The 20,722-nt window shown below is 43.7% G+C and overlaps 2 protein-coding genes across 14 annotated transcripts in view; one reads left to right on the top strand and one right to left on the bottom strand.

Moving 5' to 3' along the window:
- Positions 1-19,743, top strand: part of gabrb3 (gamma-aminobutyric acid type A receptor subunit beta3) — a 23,763-nt gene extending 4,020 nt beyond the window's left edge. The window contains exons 1-11 of one of the 5 annotated variants that reach the window (XM_029827663.1): positions 6,614-6,683; positions 7,190-7,237; positions 8,097-8,188; positions 8,262-8,329; positions 13,773-13,993; positions 14,582-14,664; positions 15,185-15,322; positions 15,735-15,887; positions 17,195-17,439; positions 17,906-17,980; positions 18,393-19,743. In XM_029827663.1, the coding sequence (XP_029683523.1) occupies positions 8,116-8,188; positions 8,262-8,329; positions 13,773-13,993; positions 14,582-14,664; positions 15,185-15,322; positions 15,735-15,887; positions 17,195-17,439; positions 17,906-17,980; positions 18,393-18,740 (1,404 nt within the window). In that variant the 5' untranslated portion in view covers positions 6,614-6,683; positions 7,190-7,237; positions 8,097-8,115 and the 3' untranslated portion in view covers positions 18,741-19,743. Of the gene's footprint in view, positions 1-6,613; positions 6,684-7,189; positions 7,238-7,945; positions 8,023-8,096; positions 8,189-8,261; positions 8,330-13,772; positions 13,994-14,581; positions 14,665-15,184; positions 15,323-15,734; positions 15,888-17,194; positions 17,440-17,905; positions 17,981-18,392 lie in introns of those variants that run through there. The other 4 variants (XM_029827660.1, XM_029827661.1, XM_029827662.1 and 1 more) reach the window with 4 other exon arrangements.
- Positions 1-20,722, bottom strand: part of gabra5 (gamma-aminobutyric acid type A receptor subunit alpha5) — a 38,114-nt gene that overhangs the window by 7,511 nt on the left and 9,881 nt on the right. For 2 of the 9 annotated variants that reach the window (XM_029827672.1, XM_029827673.1), the window contains exons 2-7: positions 6,082-6,186; positions 5,480-5,564; positions 5,201-5,319; positions 4,358-4,425; positions 4,058-4,278; positions 1,638-1,720 (exon numbers count right to left, since the gene is read on the bottom strand). In XM_029827672.1, the coding sequence (XP_029683532.1) occupies positions 1,638-1,720; positions 4,058-4,278; positions 4,358-4,425; positions 5,201-5,319; positions 5,480-5,562 (574 nt within the window). In that variant the 5' untranslated portion in view covers positions 5,563-5,564; positions 6,082-6,186. Of the gene's footprint in view, positions 1-1,637; positions 1,721-4,057; positions 4,279-4,357; positions 4,426-5,200; positions 5,320-5,479; positions 5,565-6,081; positions 6,435-7,134; positions 7,206-7,840; positions 7,971-20,722 lie in introns of those variants that run through there. The other 7 variants (XM_029827669.1, XM_029827664.1, XM_029827665.1 and 4 more) reach the window with 7 other exon arrangements.

Raw genomic sequence — 20,722 nt, 5'->3', positions numbered from 1 at the left:
TACTTGAAATTATGTTGAAGTCTAGCAACAAATGTGAGCTGAAATGTTTTAGGACACTGATTTTATCACACTCAGAGAGCACATCTACACTCTATGTAGATGTAGATATAGGCAGTAGTAACCCCAGGTTACGCACCATTTACGATCACAGCAAAGGTCGAAGAACAGAAGAACATCCCAGAAAATGAATCGGTTCCTTCAGCTGTTCTTTCCTGAGAATGTCTTTAAAACCTGCTCATAACTTTTCATGCTATTTGGTTCACGATCAAACAGACAGGCGGACAAACGCTGGCTGTCAAGAGATGAACTGTGTTTATAAAGAAGCAAAGAAGTGAGCTAACGTGCGCACACACGCTCCCGGTTAAGCGATTAGGTGTATCGGCAAAAACCGACAAGACCAATTTGTTTTTGGATTCTGTTCTGACTGGAGCCGTAGTTCTGTAGCCCACACGGCCGCCCTGTTATCTGTGGAGACCGTGGACGACTCGTGCACTTCCTTGGGCAATTGTGCGTGAACGCAGACGAGAAACTCGTTGCCGGAAGAGTTCAGGAGAGGTGATTAACACAAGAGCAAAGGACAGGTAGCGTTGAAAGCTTCAGCTGATAAGTGAGTGCTGTCCACCAGGTCAGAGGATTAGCTCGGGTTAATGGAGTCGGACAAAACAGGATGACTGCAACGCAGCAATTTGATATAAATATATATGGATACGCTAGAAATGCAGCCCAAGCTGAGAACAAATGTAACTTTACATGTCTAAGACAGTCTGCAGAATTGCCCAACTGTGATATATTTTATGTATATTACATTTAAGCTCAACTTATATTTTATAAATGTGGGATCTTTCCTTTGACACAAGTGTGTGCTGCTAAAAACACTCATATTATGCTCAGGTGTGATTTAACTGCGATAAATCAGTAATCCGGCGTCGGCTTCGACTAGTCATCCTGCATGAGAAGCTCAGGTAGTTGGATGCCAAAACCTGAGCAATCTGAAGTGTAGGTGTTGCTCTCCTTCCCCGGAGAGTATGCCATTACCAAATCAGGTGTGGTGACTTTTTGTGGTAGCGGTTAGCATGTGTAAGCATGTTGCTGGGAGATATTCCGCCATACGTCAGTGACGGGGAAGCCCTTAAGGCTAATCTCAAGATCCCCGGGTGTTTCCACTTCCTGAGAAGACATAAATCGCTTTAGAAGTCTGAGCAGGAGCAAAATTGTCTGTATGAACCGGGTGACCTTGGTGGTGAATGCGTATGTGTGTGTGTGTGTGTGGTTATTTCCACTCAGCAAGTCTCAGATATTTTCCATTAACAGTGAAGGCTGCAGCAGAGGAGCCCTGACATGTTGATTAATGGTTTAATCAGGAGCAGCGTGTCAGTGCCGACATCCGCCGCGCTGCACCGCCACCAACAGCTTTTCACCTGAGCGACACACGCTGCCGAACACATGCAGGACGCCATCACATTCTGTGCATGGATACGAAGGCCAGAAATAACACCGCGTCCAAACTGTATTCTTTGTTTTTCTCACCCCAGTGTTTGGAAAGATTAAGAAAGCCTCCTAGGGCAACCTGTGATGCTGACCTCTAACATCTGCGCTGTACCATTTCCTGCATTAATAAATGCCGTCGCTTTACTTACAACTGCCAAATTTAAGGGGACAGGCATGGGCATCCATTGGGAAATCCTCCAGTTGCATGGGGCACTCCGCTGATATAGTCAGCCTGGAAGCAAACGGGAAATCAGAGCATAAAATATCACCATCAGCTTCATCATTGTCATTTTTATGAGCTGTCTTCTTATTATAAAGAACATGTTTTCATTTAGGCCAGTGCTGCATCTTGCACACCTTTATTAACCAATAATAGTCACACTCAGTGTGTTTGAGGCAGTGGGCAACAGTGCAATAAACAAGTGAGCCACAAGAGGGGGGTGATACCTGCTGGGAAGAAATGATGGTCAGAAAGGAACCAAGTGATGTTAAATAGAGAAATGCTACCTTAAAAGCAAGGGAATGAACGAGAAAATGCAAAAGGAAGGACACACGTATGCACGTACAAACATCCTTGTCTACTGCTGCCATCTAGTGGACAAACACATTTACTCACCGTGCATTAAAACGTTTCACATTGCTATAATAGTCCACCTCAGCAACCATGGAAACATGGAAACATGCCGCTACTTTCATCTGCTTTTCCAAATGCATTCCTGAGAATTGTATTCAAAGCAAATATTTTCATTTTTATGCAACGATGTTTCATGATTAACAGAAAAAAGGGGTTGAACTGCGAGAACCGCAGAGATGAATGTTGGATAAATACTCACAGCTTTCAAAAGTAGGCAAAAGAATGCTTTAGAGAAGTCAGGGAGACAACGCGATTTTTCTAAAATCTGAAATTGGCTGCAGAGGAGGAATTCTCTGTATTAAAGGCCAACTGCTGCCTCAGCACTTTGAGTAGAAATATGGTTCACATTCTAATACCAGCCTGGATATGTGAGTCATGAACACGGTGATGGGGGTAGAAAGAGACAAACTGTGTTTTAGATCGCACAACACAACAGATTAGTGTGTGATTCCAGTCTATGATCACTGTGAATTACTGGACTTCCATCGTCCAGAACAGGGTCAATGTGTTTTATTGGCAGCTTCATAATCACAAAATGTTTTAATCATTTCTGAGGACAAATACCAAAGTGTGTTTGGGATAAAGACACTGAACTCCGCAGCAGTTGGAAACAGAGGATTTTTTGGCATTTGTGTTGAGAAACCAATAAAAGACGTATAAAAAGACTAAGCTGTTATAAAAAACAAAAGGTGACTAAATCATTAAATTGGCCAGCAATCACTAGATAAGTGTATCACTGTGAATATAATCTTGTTTGTGGCCTTTTAAATTCTCCCTATTCAAGCTAAATAAAACACAGACTTTTACACGCCTTAAAGCTCATTTAGAAGTGGTAAAGAACAACAATCAGAGAAGAAGAAAACTCCTGGTTGCTTATAGAAGATGTGGAATGTGCAGACGCCAGACGCGTGCATAAATAACCGCTCTCATCTAGTATCTACTGCAGGATGGGATGCTGATTCTACTTTACAGCTTTGTTTTGTTAAAGTTAGAGTGTATTAGATTTGGCTGAATGTAAATATAACTAATGTTACTGTCACGCAGAGCACCGTGACTAATGTTCACCGGGGGGCTCGGCTGCCTGTGAATGGTTTTAATGAGAGAAGTCAGATATATGGGGTAGTGGCTGCTTAATAAATCATAATGAGCAGGAAGGACGGTGCAGAGCTGGACATAAAATTACAGAGAAGCAAAAAAAAAAGAAAAAAAATGCCTGCGTCATTGTTGCAGTGTATTGCAGATGTACCTGTGAGAACACTGTGCAATACTTGAGTGTGTGGATTGATCCACACATAAAATGTCCATCCCAGTTGTCAGAACATTTAAAAAAAAACCCACTAATGGGCCATCATGAATGTACTCCTAATTGCTCATCTTTTTGAAAATGCATCGGAGATTTATTGCCCCTTTTCATAAGCATCCACTTCCTGCAACTTCCTCAGTTTGGGGCTGACATGGAGGATTAATTTGGGCTGGCAGGACGTCGAATCTGACAGGAAAAGGAGACGTTTCCATTAAGGATGTGATATCTTTTATTGCCCTCACAGGCAGCTGCTCTCGGCACCAGGAACGAATGGACTCTTTAGTATATCCTCCACTTTTCGCAGCAGCTCTCGTGAATTGTAACGTTTCAATCAAGACTTTAGGAAGAGGGAAGTGGGGGAGAGGAGCAGCCCGAGCTATCGCTCTGCCTAAGTGAAGATTTCTGCCATGAAGCAATATGCTGAGGGGAAGGCCCAACAATTCCAGTTCCTCTGGATGAGGATGAGGGCGCCATGACGCATCAATGCACCACTGAGACCCAGCAAAGAGCGCGGCAGGGGTCTTAAAAGCCATTACTCCAGAAATAAGACCTTTTAGTCATTTTCAAATTGATTACACAACACTCTTATCAGCTGGAGCTTGAGGTGGAGGTGTGTGCTCAGTCTGTCTCACCTCATGGTGTACAGCAGAGTGCCGTCATCTTTCAGCCGCAGTAACTTGTTCGGCGTGGTCATATTGTGCGCAATGGATTTTTTCCCATTGAGGAAGAAGGTGTCGGGAGTCCAGATGTTACTGGCCAGCAGGTTGTTCAAGGGGAGCATCTCCATCGGGCCCTTGAAGCACAGACGCTCGTCCTTCCAGCTTTGGCGGAAGAACACGTCAATGGTGTATTCCTGCGAGATCGGCGGCTGAATCAGTAAACGTGGTGGAACAAACTGTGACAGACAGGCAAAGGCGAAAGAAGCTCCTCACCATTTCAGTGTCAGAGACTGGGCCGAAGCTGGTGACAAAGATGTTGGTTTTGATCTCTGTCACCTTTTCTGTGGATATAGAGCAAAGATGTGTGTCAGTTTGTTATGGGGCATTTGTTATTCTAAAGACAGAGCCGGTCTAAATAGCAGGTTCACCCTTTCATTTGCAAGGAAATTCAGAATTTTTCATTCTAGATCTTATTAACATGTGATTCTGTTTGTAAAGACACTTTTATCTTTGAAATTCATGGGGCTTCTTTGTAAATCATCATTTCAATATGGATAATTCAACACATCCCAACACGATTGTGTTGTTTTAGGCATAAAAAGTTGAAAAAGGATGGTGAAAAAACTTGAATTATCAAGTTCCCTCATCTATTTCTAACCAAACTAATGAGCAGTTTAGCTGGCGACAATGATAACAAAGATGCACAATTTTAACATAAAAGTGAGACTTTAAAAGAGTTTAAGTCAGAATAATACAGAAATGCTTGTAAACCTTTAACACAACTCAATGTGACCTTGACCTGAGCTGCTGCCTACATTGACCTGCATCCACTGGAGCTGTTGTGTAATGACAAAGGCTTTTCCCAAGGTCACGCCGGCGCTCCGCGCGCATTCCCAGTGCCATTAAATCACACCTACAGCAAACGTTAACAGCTGCTGGAGTCTTCTTTTGTTAGACAGATGTTGCAGCATTGTTGTGGGCGTGCGGTGAAGGACAGTCATCCCTCATGCATCGGAACCCACGTCTTACCTCTAATTCGAAGATATTTTCCGACTGACAGAGTGAACACGCGTGAGACTTTTAAATGCTGAAACGGAGCAGCTACATTAATCTTACCTCCCAGTCCAGGACGCAGTCTGTTGTCATAACCATCCAGCAGACCGTCCAGAATGCGTGTGAAGATGGTGATGTTGTCATTTATTTCAGCCTCTTTGGGAGTTACGTCCTGGCAAAAGCTGCATGAGACCATATGGCAAATATAACACGATTCAGAAGAAAACACCAGCTCCATCGGCATGAGAGAGGTCTGTCATCCTCTCGAGAACAAGCGCGGGAAACGGGAACGTTAAAAACGGGGACGCGGGGTGTCCAAAGTTGCACGAGTCGGTTCCTCACCTCAGACAGCAGGTGGCGCTCACAAGCAGCAGCCGGACCCAGAGACCTCTCATTGTCAAGCTGTGGAACATCCCATCGCCCATTCCTGAACACCAGAATCAAAGATGGGTTTTTACCTTAACAGCCTTTTGTTTTTTAATCTCATCCGACCCCCTCTTCTATCGCTCGCAACCTTTTAACAGGTTTTTTTTTCTTTGCGCGCAGCTTGCGGTGCCTTCAAGTGCGCACACGTGGGTCGAAAGATCATAAATCCTTATTCTGCAGGGCAGCGAACTCCTGCAAACTTCATCTTTCTTCACGCCCAGCTCTCTTTTCGGCTTCAGCGCACTTCATCTGCGCTCCCCACGGGCGCCTCCAGCCATCCTGTTGTTACCCTACAAGCCTGCACCGCGTCTAACTCATCTTCCCCAATGACCTCCTCGCACATCCCCGTCAAAATTCCCTTCGGCAGGAAGCGTGGACGCCGCTCTGCGGCTCCTTTCCGGCAGCGGCGGTGGTGCACCCCTGATGCGCACACGCGCGTTACTGTACTCTGCTCTTCCCGTGAACAGCCCACTACATACACGCTGCTCTAATAACACCCCCGTGCTGCAGACGCTTACCCCACACACTGCTGCGGAGTCAAACTTCCAGATTTCCAGAATTCCTCGCTCGCAGATGAAGCTATTCAGTGTCGGAGGAATGACGCCTCCATCCGTGTGGACTCACTGGAGGCAGGGAAAGTGAGGGAGAGAGAGAGAAAGAGGGAGGGAGAGAGAGATGGGCTAATTTTGCTGTCAGCGAGGTTTCTTTCACCCCAGAGCGATGAAAAGGAAAAACTCAAAGGCTCCCCAACACTTCTGCTGACCGGTCATCCTTTAGTTTGATCTCTGGGGAGCGGGGGGACCGGCGCCCGTGTCCAAAACGGCGAGAGGGAGCAGCAGAGACACTTTGGTGGCAAATGAAACACGCAAGCCTGCAGAAAAAAAATAAGGGGGATGCATGGCAAGTGAGGAGAGAGATGATGTAGTGAGATACAGGAGGAGGGGTGACATAGCAGAGTGTGTGTGGGGGAGAGAGAGAGGATGGGGGGGGGGGGGGGGGGGGGGTAAAGAGATAAATGATCAGTAGTAGCAGCGACCGCCATCAGAGGGAGGAATCTCCACAACAGCACTTAACAATGGATGATCCATAACTGAGCAGTACACCACAGCGTGTTGCCCAGGTGATTACTGAGAGTGCAAATGAGAAAGAGGAAACGAGGTTATATGTCGGACCCTACTGTTGTATGAGGGTTTTAGTCTCCTCTCAGATGTTTGTTTTAGAGGGTTTTTTAATGCCTAAAGCATAAATTTGTTTAAAGTGGGAGTTTTTAAGCATCGCACGTGCGTGTGTGCGCGTGTGTGTGCATACCTCGTGTTATCTCTGCATAATTTAGTGCCCTAGTTTGTCCGCACATTTAAACCATTCTGGATTAATGCCATTGTATAGGAATAAATAATGAAACAGGGGGGGAAAGCAGTTGCAAAAATGGGACACGAACAGGTTTTGGCTAATGGTCAAGTTTGCCACCAAACTCTACATTTTGCATCTCTAAAAAGGCCAGAACTAAAAATGAGTCACTTAGAGGGAATTTTTATTCTTAAATTAGAAGCTTATTCATTCAACTGACTCACGCATTTCGATGAATTTGGGCTCGCTACAGTGATTCCTCTCTTCTGCTCATCACAGGAACGCTGCTGGTGGCAACAAAAAGCTGTATGCAATTTATGACACAAGGTAAGCATCCCTCTCATTCACACCCTCACAATTACACCCAGTCCAACACTGCACACAGCAAATGGGGCGTCATGTCAATCAATTAGAGGAATACGCTCAAATTTAAACAGGACAAACCACCATTTTGCCATCTGCATCCGTCGCCAATGCTTGTGGGTGTGCACAAGAACACGCTGGCCTTAACACCAAGTTTGCAAATATCTGTTTACTCTTGATTGTTTAGATGTAGGACAGAAACCAAAATCGAAATGGACTATTTTCAACGGAGCGTAAACACTGAAAACACACGTCAGCATGGCTGAATTAACTAAAGTAAATATGTCTGGAGTAAAACAAAATGTAAACTGACTGAAGTCTCACCGAGTTCACACTTTATCAGGGAAAGTTTCCAACACTCTCCTGTATTTGCTGTCTCACACTTCCTCTCCTCGTAACAAACAATCAACAACAACAAAGGCTCGAAAAACATACAGCTCCGGTGTCCTATTAGAATCTATAAATATAAACATGTTATAGTCGGACTATAGTCTTTTAGGTCTTCTATATAGTGAACAGTGAAGCCCGTTAACACGGGCTGGAATCCGGGTGTGAGAAGAGTCTCACCTGGACTGGAGGAGCTCGGTGGGACGCGGAGCACCGGGGCTTCAGCGCTCCCACACTTATCGGAAGCCCCAAACGTCACACTTCCACGCGGACACTACAGAGAGGATGTGGGGGACCTCGCGCCTCTTTAGCGCGCTCGCGGCACCGCTGGTCGTGGCGGTGATGCGTTTGCGGTCTCAGAGGTGAGGCTGTGGTTCCGAGCCCTCCGCCGCGGCCGTCCGCGCTAACAGAACCGTGTCTGTCTGCTCTCCTCCAGCGTCAACCAGCCTGGAAACATGTCCTTCGTCAAAGACACCGTGGATAAACTCCTGAAAGGATACGACATCCGCCTCCGGCCAGACTTTGGGGGTACGTCGACTGACATCTGATGACTTTTCGTGATTTGCGGTGCAGAGTTGACTTTATTTTTGTGTATTTCCAGGTCGACCCGTTGCTGTTGGCATGAGTATAGACGTGGCCAGTATAGACATGGTGTCAGAAGTCAATATGGTAAGATGTTTCATAAGTTAAAACTATATAATTCCCTATTTGGAATAAAATTAGTGCTGGTAAAAGAATCATGATGGGAATAAAATTAGTTGGTTGATTAAGTATATTTTGTTTATTTTGGAATGCAATTTATTTGTTATTTTTGATCCAGGTAGTTCTGTTAACTCAGTTTATTGTTTTTAGTGTTGTGTTTACCAGTAGTTTTTCCACTTTAGAATTTTATTCTGGTTGACAATATGGTATTCTTGCATTGTCAGTGATAAAAAAAATAAAAATAAAAAATAGACAATTATATATGAAGCTACTTTGATATTGGTTTTGATGGTAAATTTATGACAAAGACCAAAGCAAATTTCCTGTGAAGCTTTCACATTGCAGAGTGGTTTGGTCATCTGCTCTATAGATTCTGGCTAATGGCATGGGTTTACATCCTGGTCCAGTGGATATTTGACTCTTGGAGATGCTTTATAGTGATGTGGCAACATAAGGTCACTGCGCTGTCTGTGTTCTTGTCCTCACCTTTCAACCTTCCTGTATGTGTCAGTGTGCATGTGCACGCAAGCTGGGCCTGGCACACCATGATTTCTACAGTGTAATGCATGTATGCCATCTATCACTGGTCTAAACTGCTGACAGAGCTTGATGTCCTGTCATATGCTACTGAGAGGAAATAGTCCCTGACATGCTGTCCTGACAAGTACGTGTAAAGAAATGTTCCCGTGGTGCGTTCAAATGCATCTGTGCAAAGCCGGAGGATGACCTAGTGAGAACCACAGACATGCACACCATTAACTTCAGCTGAAATTCAAATTGCAAAATCCAAATCTTCTACAATTTAGGTATTAATTAAATTAATGGTATTTTACAGAAACCCACAGCTGCAAAACACAACAGCTGTATAAATGGCAGAGTTTAAAAAAAAATGCTTTTATTTGATAGTGCTTGTCCTTGAGAAGAAAAATTGTAAATGCTCATGTGCAAACGCGCAAAGTTAAAGCGAGAAAGTGACCAACAAACAACCTGGGGAATGGTGGGAGCATCGGTATCAACAGAAAGGACTTTTGTGTGTATACCAACAGCTTAAGATGAGAAGAGAATAAACTGAGAATTCAGCTTTTGACCTTTTAACCTTTTAAAAACGGCACACTGGCTCTCCTTTGTGTTGGATTTGTTTTGGGGATGTTCTGGTTTTTATCATTTTCAACAATTTTATGTGGTGCAGGTGGCTCTGTGGAACATTCTCAAGACCATTTGTACCAGCAGTTACATTGCATGTTATTTATTTGTTTATTTGTTTATCACTCCCCCATCCTAATTGTCATGCAGTTTACCAAACCAGCACCTAACAGCAGGACACACTCAGGCGTCATCGTCACCAATGTGTGTTTTTACAGCGCAACCTGAATATTGCTATTTCTCTTTTTCACCCAGGGAGTACTAGAATATGTGGGCAGTGCACTTAGCTATTTTATTTGCTGACTGCAGATATAGATGATAATGGGTTATTCGTTAAGCATTTTGTAGAGTCAAACAGGTCACTTTCAATCTGGATTAAACGTGTTATGTCTGCAGTATAAGTAAGGTTGGCTCCACATGTCTTTAGAGGGTAAAAGATGATGCTGTGTTGTCTATAGCCAGAATCACAGAATCAGGAATAAAAACTGAAATAAATTCCTTTCAGTGATGGAAAGTACAGTCCTGCATACACTTAGGGTTCCTTTGCTCAGATATAAATCTCTGATTCGTTGCAGTTTGTCCTCATGGGCTGTCTTGTCTTACTTTTAGTAACTTTTAAGCTGTTAACGGGATCAGACACTGTGTTTAGTAAATCACCAGCAGCTGTCAGCGCCTAATTTAGAGTCTCGTCTTAAGAGCGGAGGGAACAGACAGATTAAATCTGCACTGCGGCGTGGCTCGTGTCACTTTTGACGCGGCTCATCATGATTCTTTTACCAGCACTTGACTCTTTTATCACAGATAAAGCAAAGACGCATGGAAGCTGTCTCCTCTTAAAACATTTATGAACAGGGAGTTTAAATTCTGATTGAAACTGTTTACTGACATTCAACTGTAGCCCAAAAATGGTGTTCCTGTGCAGCAGGGAGTACAACCACTTCGTGTTTCCATGGTAACAGACAAGCAGCATGAGTATAAACCACTGAGTTTCAATGACAAAAATGTAACAATCTTCCGGACTGGAACTAATCAATACTATTTTGGTCCCTGGCAGCCACCGTAGATTCTCCATTGCTCTTTCAAAGGGTTGGTTGAGGTTAGCGGTTCAATTATTGTAAACTGTGTAATCTATACATTTTTATTCAACTCCATTTCCTGCCCCATTCTACATAGATCATTACTGTCGAAATATCAGACATCTGACATTTCTAGATGTTTCATTTACAAGTTAACTGAATGTCAATTTAAAAAAAAACTATCCACCATCTATTCTATTCTAAACTTATTCTAAATTCCGGGTTCACTTGCCTCAAATTATAGCTAGTCAAGGACCCTAAATCTTACATTAGCAGCACACTTTAGACCCAGTCAGAAATGACTGGCTTGTTCTGCTGTAGCCTGTGTGGGCGAGCCGCAACAGTCTCTTGTGGAGGAGACTAAATTATTTTATTTCTGTCTGTACTGACTGCTCTCTATTAATATTATCTTAAATGATTTCTTTTTTCCAGCCAAGCACACTAGATGTGATCTGTCCTCTATTCTTGCTTCCTCAGATGTGATTTACCGGCCTTTTCAAAATCAGCACCTGTTGACCTGTATATTTACAGTTTATTGTTGTGTTTCCAGATTGTCGCATCTTCAGATTAATTATAACCCTTAATTATGGAAGCAAGTCCTCAGCTGTATGTTGAGGCACAGTAAGAGGAAAGCATGGGCACGTGAATGACATTTCCTTTTTGGTTTAGTGATTTTTTTGTTTCTCAAAAGCAGTCAAAAGGGTTCCAGATGTAGTTTACTGTCCAGTGTGGATTTAAATTCAAGTAAATATTTAAAGGGATCTGTTAAAGTGCCGCGTAAATATTGGTGTTGAGAGAGACAGGAATTAAAGGAATCTTAATTGCCTTCTCATAGCTCTATCATAGAGAATGTTTTGGTTTTAAATGTTAGCCTTGATCCACATAAAAAAAGCTGCTGTAGTTTAGATCTTGACGGAAGGTTATTTCAGTATTTTCAGATGATGCATAACGTCTTAGTAAAGCTCTGTTTATCCATCTCAACTCCAGATCCACTCTTGCAAGATAAATAGTTCTTCCATGTAGGCTTCCATAGCATCAATGCATTTAAATCTGTGTGGGAGGATGCAGAGATTGATGTGATGTGATTAAATGCACGGATTGTCAAACATACACTTGGATTCCACCGGGAACGCTTAGCTTTGGAGTCGAGTGATGAAAAGCCTCCGTCTCTCGCACAAGGCGCCATTCCTGTATTCCCAGCAGACTTCCTTGTGTTACGTAGAGAACGTTTGAGTGGCGCACGGTAACAGCATCTTGAGTTTGAGACGGAGCACTCTGCGAGACGAAGATGATGCGACTGCTCGTCCCACTGGAGCTCATTTAGAACAAACTCTCCTGTGTCTCCTGTGGGCCACATTTCAGACAACAAGCAGCAGAACTCTTAAGGGTGCGCGAATAACAGCGACAATCACAAGAACAGCCTTACATGACCCCAGCCCGGGTTGTTCTTTTGATTTGGAAGGGCGAATTTCCAGGATTTGCTTTCACAGACCACTAATTATTCCAGTTACAGACCAGGGGAGGAATATTTTTAACCATTTCCTCCTGATGGAGTTCCAAGTTTCCAACAATAGATAGCTGAAATAGAGTGTTTACATTAAATGCCTTTTTTAAATGTTCCTCGATCTCTTCCTGGTAAGGTCTTATTGCCTGGAAGTCTGGAAAAAGTGGTCGGCTCCATTAGACGCACAGGAATCCCTGCTGCCCTTTCTGTGTTTAACAAAAATAATCATGCAACATAAGATATAAAATAATTATTGTAGCAGCATATTTTCTTCCAGCTCTCCTGCACAATCATCACCTTTCATTATGTGTTCTGTATTCTTTTGTTGTGGTAATTTTATGGCCTTTTTTTAAAACCCTAATAAAAATTCAAGTCTCTTTTTTTTAAACTGTTCATGAAGTAAAGGAGTTTTAGTTTGCTCAAATTGTTTGTTTGTTTTTTAAAATTCATTCTTTATTAATTATTCTGCACGTTGAACAGTTGCACTGGTTTCACATACAACAAATAAGAGAAAACATACTGATGTAAAGGCCCATGTTAGCCTCATTTTTTTTTGATACGTTCTGTCTTTAGAGACGCACTGAGGCTCACGATAAGGTCCTGTGGGATGCGGCAGGTTGCTCAGCATATACTGGGAGCAGATGGGCGTGCTGTACAGTGTGTACGCTGAGAGTTATGTGGTTTGGTGCTGTGCTGAGACGTTGAAGTTGTCTGTGAGGCAGCCAAGGACAACTGCTGCGCTGCAATGTGAGGATCCGACAAAGACTAAAATAGAGGTGGGCTCCAGCCTTTGAGTGAGTGTTGGCAGAAGAGTGTAGTGTAGAAGGCTGTTGTGTAAAGCTGACTCACCCAGCCCACACCTGTGTGTGTGTGGGAGGGAGGGAGTGTAATGAGGGCAACTTCTGTTCACGGGGGAACGAGAAATAGGGAGGCGAGGCATCTCTTCCTAAATATGTAGCACCCGTCTCATGCCAGGGGTTTACATACTGCCTTACTACAGAGCCTACACCTCTGCTGATGTCCTAAAAATAACACCTCTGACCAGTTTTAGTTTAGAAGCAAAAAGCCACAGATCATCAACGTATAGAGACAACACAACTATATATAGAGAGAATTGCATGAATCTATATTACTTCATACAAAAACTACATTAATAAATTCATTTACAAAGTGACACAAATCTACGAGTTACACTCAAAATTTTCTTGTTGAATTTGTATTGTAATGTTTTCAAGCGAGACGAAGTGCACAGTAATATTAAGTCCACATGTTAAAAGCTCCTGGTCGTTTCTCTGCGTCTCCAACAGCCTTTTAATGCAACTGAGGGTTTAAAATGTAGGCATTTTCCAACACAGTCCATGTTTCTTTGTTTATTTCTTGATACCTGCTGATTTATTTAAGGCAGCATTAGTCAGCAAAAAAAGACCAAGCCAGCTGGTAAAGAGCTCCATTAGAGGCCTCGGCTTTCAAAGCTTTTTGTGATTTTCTCTTTTTTTTGTGGAACTACCTGCAAATAAATGACTGTTGAATTATTAAAATGGCCTCATGTGATTGCATGTGTGGCTGCTAATATGTAACAATGTTAGAAAATTTCGATGTGGTAGATTTACGACTATAATCGGATGTAAGTTTGAAGCTTTACATTTGGACTTGATAGCATGCTGTTTGTTTTCCCTTCTGTCCACAGGACTACACGTTAACTATGTACTTCCAACAGTACTGGAGAGACAAGAGACTAGCATATGTTGGAATTCCTCTCAATCTGACCTTGGACAACAGAGTCGCAGACCAGCTGTGGGTTCCAGACACCTACTTCCTCAACGACAAGAAGTCCTTCGTCCACGGCGTCACCGTGAAAAACCGCATGATTCGACTACACCCGGACGGCACCGTTCTATACGGACTCAGGTAAACTGTTCTGGTGTCTTCCAGACAATACTCAGATAGACCCTGACTACATTTCCGTCCATACTCAGGCCTTTATCATGAGGCAGAGCAGGAAAATTGAACATTTTTCCAACATTTTATGTTCTTGGTGCAATTCAATATAAATTCACATTCCTATTGTTTTCCTATCTAGTTGATAATGGCGTCCACTATACAGTATATCTTTTGGTTTATTCCCATGCATTTAAATTTCTCTTTGTCAATCTCTTGCAAATATTTGTGTGGTGGAGAAACCAGGCACCAATTTTCATCTCAGGCGTGACAAATTTGAACTTGTACCGCCTTTCTGTGCACTATAGATATCTGCAGCACATAGAACTGAGATGATATAACTCCATTTAAGGTGCCGTTCTCTCAGCGGTGTCCTAACACTGATTTGTTGCACTGCTTTTATTGTGAGTGCGGCTGCAGAGAGCCTGGAAGTGCCATTAGCTCTAATTAACAGGGTCTCTGGAACAGTGAATGCCACTGTTGTTTTATCGTGTCTGCAGATGCCACACGTGGGCTTTGTTAACCTCTGTTTGACATTTCACTCTTTTTCCGTTTCAGAATCACAACGACGGCTGCCTGCATGATGGATCTGAGGAGGTACCCCTTAGACGAGCAGAACTGCACTCTGGAGATTGAGAGTTGTAAGTTCGAGGTGGTGAAACCGCAGGCAGCTTTACGTTTCCTCCCCGTGAAATATAGGAGCAACACTGCGGTGTTTAAATGATAAAAGGTTCTCCCACTCCCCAGCTGGAAACTGCGCAGACTGCTGAATTGCTTCTGATTTATTAAGATGTTGTACCTCAATGACTGAGGTTGTTTCTTTTGCCTCAGCTTCACCAAAGGAGCGGCTGCGTACGCAGAAAGATTTTCACCGCAGTCTTTTTCGAACCCTCATCAGTCTTGATGACCTTTCTGACTGTCCGATCCCCAAACTGCTGCAGATTCTGCTGTAGATTCCACGAATGCTGCTAAAGTGTCTGCAGTGTCACACCTGCCCCTGAAGATTTACAGCTCCTCCAATCAGCACTTATATCTGCTCACATAATTCACAGGATGAATCTGTGATGAATCCTCCTAAAGTGTGCAGCTTATTTTAGATCAGAATTAGCCGTCTCCAATCAGCAGGGACTCAAACCCGGTCTCCCGTGCTCTCGTCCACAGATGGATACACCACAGATGACATCGAGTTCTACTGGAAAGGAGGAGACACCGCCGTGACGGGAGTGACGCGAATCGAGCTCCCTCAGTTTTCCATCGTCGACTACAAACTGGTTTCCAGGAATGTGGTCTTCTCCACAGGTGAGGTGCTCGCTCAGACACTTGGATTCTGTTTCTCATGTATACAGTTATCCACCGAAAGAGTCTATTTGGCGATGTTGGACTTTAGAAATGTTTTAAAATTGCATTCAAAATGTAGAATCATCTTCTCGTCTTGTCTTTTTAACCGATTTATCCCTTTCGGGGTGACGGGGAGGGTGCTATCCCAGCTGTATATGGGCCAAGGCACGGTGCACCTGAATGCCAGCTGATTGTAGGGTCCTATCTGATCATTTAAGGGTTGGTACCTTGCTCAAGGGTACCTCAGCAGTGCTCCTGGCAGCTGTCCCTTCCTGCTCAGAGATAATACATGTTATGAATGAGGCTTCCACGTCTCCACGGTGGAGCCATTCCTGTTGTTCCTGAACTGACCGGTCACTTGTGTCCCCTGCAGGTGCCTACCCGAGACTCTCTCTGAGCTTCAAGCTGAAGCGCAACATCGGATACTTCATCCTGCAGACTTACATGCCCTCCATCCTCATCACCATCCTATCCTGGGTGTCATTCTGGATCAATTATGACGCATCAGCTGCCAGAGTTGCATTAGGTATGATGTGACTCCTGCTGTAGATTGATCCGAACCTTCTTCTTCAGCCATAAGTTATACTTTGTGCCAGACAGAAGACATTTAAATTGTACTCTTAAGCAGGAAACACATTTTAATTGATATTTAATATGTAATAGACATTAAATACATCTGTGGCTGAAATCAAAATGAAGAAATTCCTAAAAGAAGAGAGAGATTCAGTGGAAGGTGTCATGGACGCGCTGATTAATGTCTGCTCACATGTTTGTTGCCATGTTTGTTGCTCTTAAGTATAATAGATGGTGGAAATCAGCATCCCACGTGCAAACAATCTTTTATCAAATAACAAGGAAAGAGTGATATTTATTTGCACGTGCCAAACAGTCGCTGCAGACACGAAAAAAAATGTTCACATGAGTGTCCGAAATAGTAAATTAATACTTTCTAAGTTCCTTTTTAAGAGTTACTAAATTTGTAACTATAAAGTCTATGAGGATAGAAATGCAACCATGGAAGCAGGTCTGATATATTTTCTTTAACAGTTTTGTATTTAAGAAAAAAATATTCATGTATTTCAGAAATAATTTGAACAGACTGTAAACTCAACCATGGGAGGAGTTTATTAAACTACAGCAGCCGACCAGCAGAGGGCAGCACTGCAGCGACAACGGCTATAGGGAGTGAAATGCTCCTGTAGAGGGTTTTAAAACACCTCTTCTTTTAGCAGCGGTCACTTTTGTTCCATTTTGCTCTTCATGCAACCTGAAACCTTTTTATGAATGTAGTTAATAATAAAGCCCCAAGGTTCTGCAGTGACAACGGAACTGTGGGGAGAAGCCGTTCGTTTTCTCCTGGATCCCCCGGAGCAGACCCTGCAGGAGAGAGACCATCTGCCTCCACTTGACTTGCTAGCTTGACACAGAGGGAGTGAGAGAGATTTAGCACTTTCTGCACTGAAAGTTCTTTTTCCCAGTATTTGTTAAGTAACCTTCTCTGAGCTGTGACAGATTTTATTCTTGCTGTTCTCTTTGTTCTGCGGAAGTCAATGCCTTGAGCCCACACTGCTCTTAACACCCCCCCCCCCCCCCACACACACACACACACACATGCACATACTGTCCTGAGCTGCGCGCTGCTACATTTGTGTTTTAATTACGTAAGAACGGGTCCACAGAAATAAACAGACGCTGCCGGTCGGTGGTCTCTCTGCGGGCGTTCTCATCTGTAAATGGTGCACGTATGACACCGGGATGCCCTCTGTAGTTTTCTGCTACAGCCCTGAACGTCTACATGCCGATTGTAATTCAGATTTGTTGTTTACCTCACAGGCATCACCACTGTCCTGACCATGACAACCATCAACACACACTTGAGAGAGACTCTGCCCAAGATCCCCTACGTCAAAGCTATAGACATGTACCTGATGGGCTGCTTTGTCTTTGTCTTCCTGGCTCTTCTGGAATATGCTTTTGTCAACTACATCTTTTTTGGACGAGGTCCTCAGATGCAGAAGAAACTGGCAGAGAAGGCGCAGAAGGCGATGAACGACCGGGAAAAACTCGACAGACCTAAGGTAGGAATCCTCGTAAACGGGAACAATAGGGTCAGTGATTAGCTAAAAAAAAAGCCTAATTCATTCTTACAATCAGGTGAACATGGTTGGACTTGGCTAATCTGACTTTATTGTGAGTTATTAGGACCATATTGAGCTGGATTATCCAGCGGCAGGTTTCAACATTGTCTAAAGATCAATACTTCTGTAAGGATGCTTCCACATTCTTTCCTCCTCAAGAGTTTTAAATCAACCCCCAGTCTAAACAGTTTCTGGTTAGACTAATTTTAATGATATTATTTTGATTTCTGAAGAATTAAAATAGGCTTTGCTAAACAAATCCTCTTCTGTGAGATAACCGTCGGGTCCAGCAGTTAGTTGTTGTGATTGCAAGTGCAACCAACCAACTTGGTCCTGAATGTCAGTCACATGACCCCCGGTTCAGACCACAGCTTCTTCTCTTTCTCCTTCTCTTTCTCCCGGTTAGTCCTCTCTGCAGGGGGGCAACTGCAAGGCTTCGTCTCTTAAAATATCCAATCAGGAGCGGCGTAATTCACGACCGGTGAGTGTGTGATGTTCCCCGTGCAAAAGCTGAAACTTGCCTGAAGGGAAAGGCGTTCGACCCCCGCATCCCCCCACTCAGGGCTCCTTCATCTGTCTGTGAATTACAAAGACAATAAATCTGCCATCTCTTCTCCTGTCCTGTCATTGTTATATGACTGTACATGCTCCTGACATGTATGTGAGTGATTTATCCCTTGCATGTGGAAGCTGCCAGTTTTCCACCACAACCTGGAGCTGATTTGTGTGGCGTAATTTAAGTTTGGGAGCGGAAACCTGGTTATGAAGGTCGCTCTCGCTCTCCCACGGCTGCAATCCGTCAGGCTGTCTGGAAGCAGCCTCACGCACGGCACCCGTGCGCAATCACTCACCGGAGCCCATTTTTTAACCTCCCTCCCGTCTCTCCCGCCCAGGCCGACTCCCAGGGGAACATTTTGTTGACGACCCTGGAGATCCACAACGAGGTGGGGACAAACGAGGTTACAACCACCCTGAGCGAGATCCACAACTCTTCCTCTATGGTGTTCGACAACTCGGGGCTCCAGTACAGGAAGGCGAGCTCAGCACGAGAGGCCGGCCGCCTCAGCCTGGACAGGAACACACACCTGAAGAAAACGAGGCTGCGGAGACGCTCCTCTCAGCTCAAAATCAAAATCCCAGACCTGACCGACGTGAACGCCATCGACAGATGGTCACGGATAATATTCCCCTTCTCCTTCTCCCTCTTCAACGTCATCTACTGGCTTTACTACGTCAACTAAGGTGCCGACGTCCCCCATCCCCGTTGTTGTTTTTAATGCCACTGTGTACTGAACACAACCTTGTTATCTCCAAAAAAAATGATTTTATCACAGCAAGCGAAGACGCACCTGTCAGATGTGTTAGCTGCCGTACATGCCCGTTAGCTGCAGCCAGGCCCGTTAGCTGCAGCCAGGCCCGTTAGCTGCAGCCAGGCCCGTTAGCTGCAGCCAGGCCCGGCAGAACCTGGACCATGGACAGTCTCTGCAGTGTTTTTACTGCAGCGGTCCTCACATGTGGACATTAACTGCTCGGGTTACGTTCTTCCAGCTGGCAATAATATAAAACGATGCTGCTGTTGTTTGTATTTCACATTAAAAAACCACACACTTGTGTCAAAAGGCCAACATTTATTAACCATTATTTACAATTGTTATATATTTTTTATATATATATATGTCTTTCTTGCTGTTACCAGGGAGTCTGGATCTACAATGCTTTAAAACTCGTCCAGATAAATTTCTCTTCACAAACTCAGCAATATAACTGAGTTGAAGGCACATGGACGTTTTAGCTGAACCAGGATGCTGCATTTCTCACTCTCGGCAAGAAAAACAGGTTTCGCTTGTGGTCATCGTTTCATCGTATGTCTCTGTTTATGTCCAAAATGGTTTCTAGATGTTCCCGCATATAATCCAGATCTGCTCGGTTTACAGTCCATCACTCATGTTGCTTTGTTTTAGGAGTATTTCTCTGCAACATACTGTATATTCAACTCATTTGTTTAAACAGGAACATCAGACATCATCAAGATTCTGATTCTATTCCAGTTCTCCTCCAGATTTATTAAAAATAAATCAGTGTAATACTCTGAATGTTTTCAGGTGGACTTTTCACATGCCATTTCTGTCAACCATGTTTTTTTTTTGGTTTTTTTTTTCTCAGCGAATTCTGGCCTCGCTGTATTTTTTAGTCATTATCGTTTCCTATTTGTGTTGTAAATATAAAACACCATGTCACACCTTGCAGTTATTTTCATTATTTCTCCGAGATGGAGGAGTTTGGCTTTAAAGAACCCTTCAAAGTGTTGCCATCTACGCGCCATCTGCACCACACAAGCGCATGTTTAGCAGCGCGTGGGAGTGACACCACCTGTCAGAAGTCCTGGCAGCGCAGCGACGCCCTGATGGAGCCCAACGTCCCACAGCAAATCAGAGACGGACGCGTCCTCATGAAAGCTCTTTTAATGCATCGTTCCTGTAGGACTGCTGCTCGGCTCTGTGATGGCATCCGGAGGCTTTTATCTGCTGCAGGTGTTCCACTCTGAACATCCCCTCTTCTCCCAGGAATTGGTGTTTATATGCAGTGAAAGGAATCCAGCAAGGAAATGGTCGATTCATTTAAAGTTGATGTGTTTCTGATGAGCCTGGGTTAGAGTCAACTGCTTGTGTCACAGATTTAGAACTCCGAGTAGCATCTCCAGAAAGAATTAAGATGGACTAACTTGAACCTGCCTCATTATCGTTGCTATCTCACTATTAAAAATAAAGGGTAAATTGGCCGTGAATGTAATACATTGTGACATATATTATATCCAAATTATAGGTTTTCAGAAAGATGATTTTTAATAAACTGCACAGGTAAATCTGCCTGTCAGGATACACTGAAACCTTATTTCATGGTGATAATAGCGCAGCTCGAAATGCAAAGGAAGCAACTTAATGTATTTACCTGACCAGAGGAGTCATAAATCACTTGTTTCTGTTGTGTAGAATATATATATATATATTTACTGTTACCAAGCAATAAAGTCATGGCCAAAATGAGCCACTGCGGCAGCGAATACTATAAAACCTCTAAAACAGGTCATTTCCTTGTGCGGCCTCATCAGCAGAATCTGAAGGGAATCGGCCAATAACAGCCAGGTGATCTGTGCTTTACTGCGTGTGTATCAGCAGCAGCCAGGTCTCATATCAGCAACATCGGCACAATTGTCTCCATTATT

The sequence above is a fragment of the Takifugu rubripes genome, chromosome 20, assembly GCF_901000725.2.
Source record: "Takifugu rubripes chromosome 20, fTakRub1.2, whole genome shotgun sequence".
In the NCBI taxonomy this organism is placed as follows: Eukaryota; Metazoa; Chordata; class Actinopteri; order Tetraodontiformes; family Tetraodontidae; genus Takifugu; species Takifugu rubripes.
The sequence above is the reverse complement of the archived record's forward strand: the minus strand, read 5'-3'. Positions and strand labels throughout refer to the sequence as shown.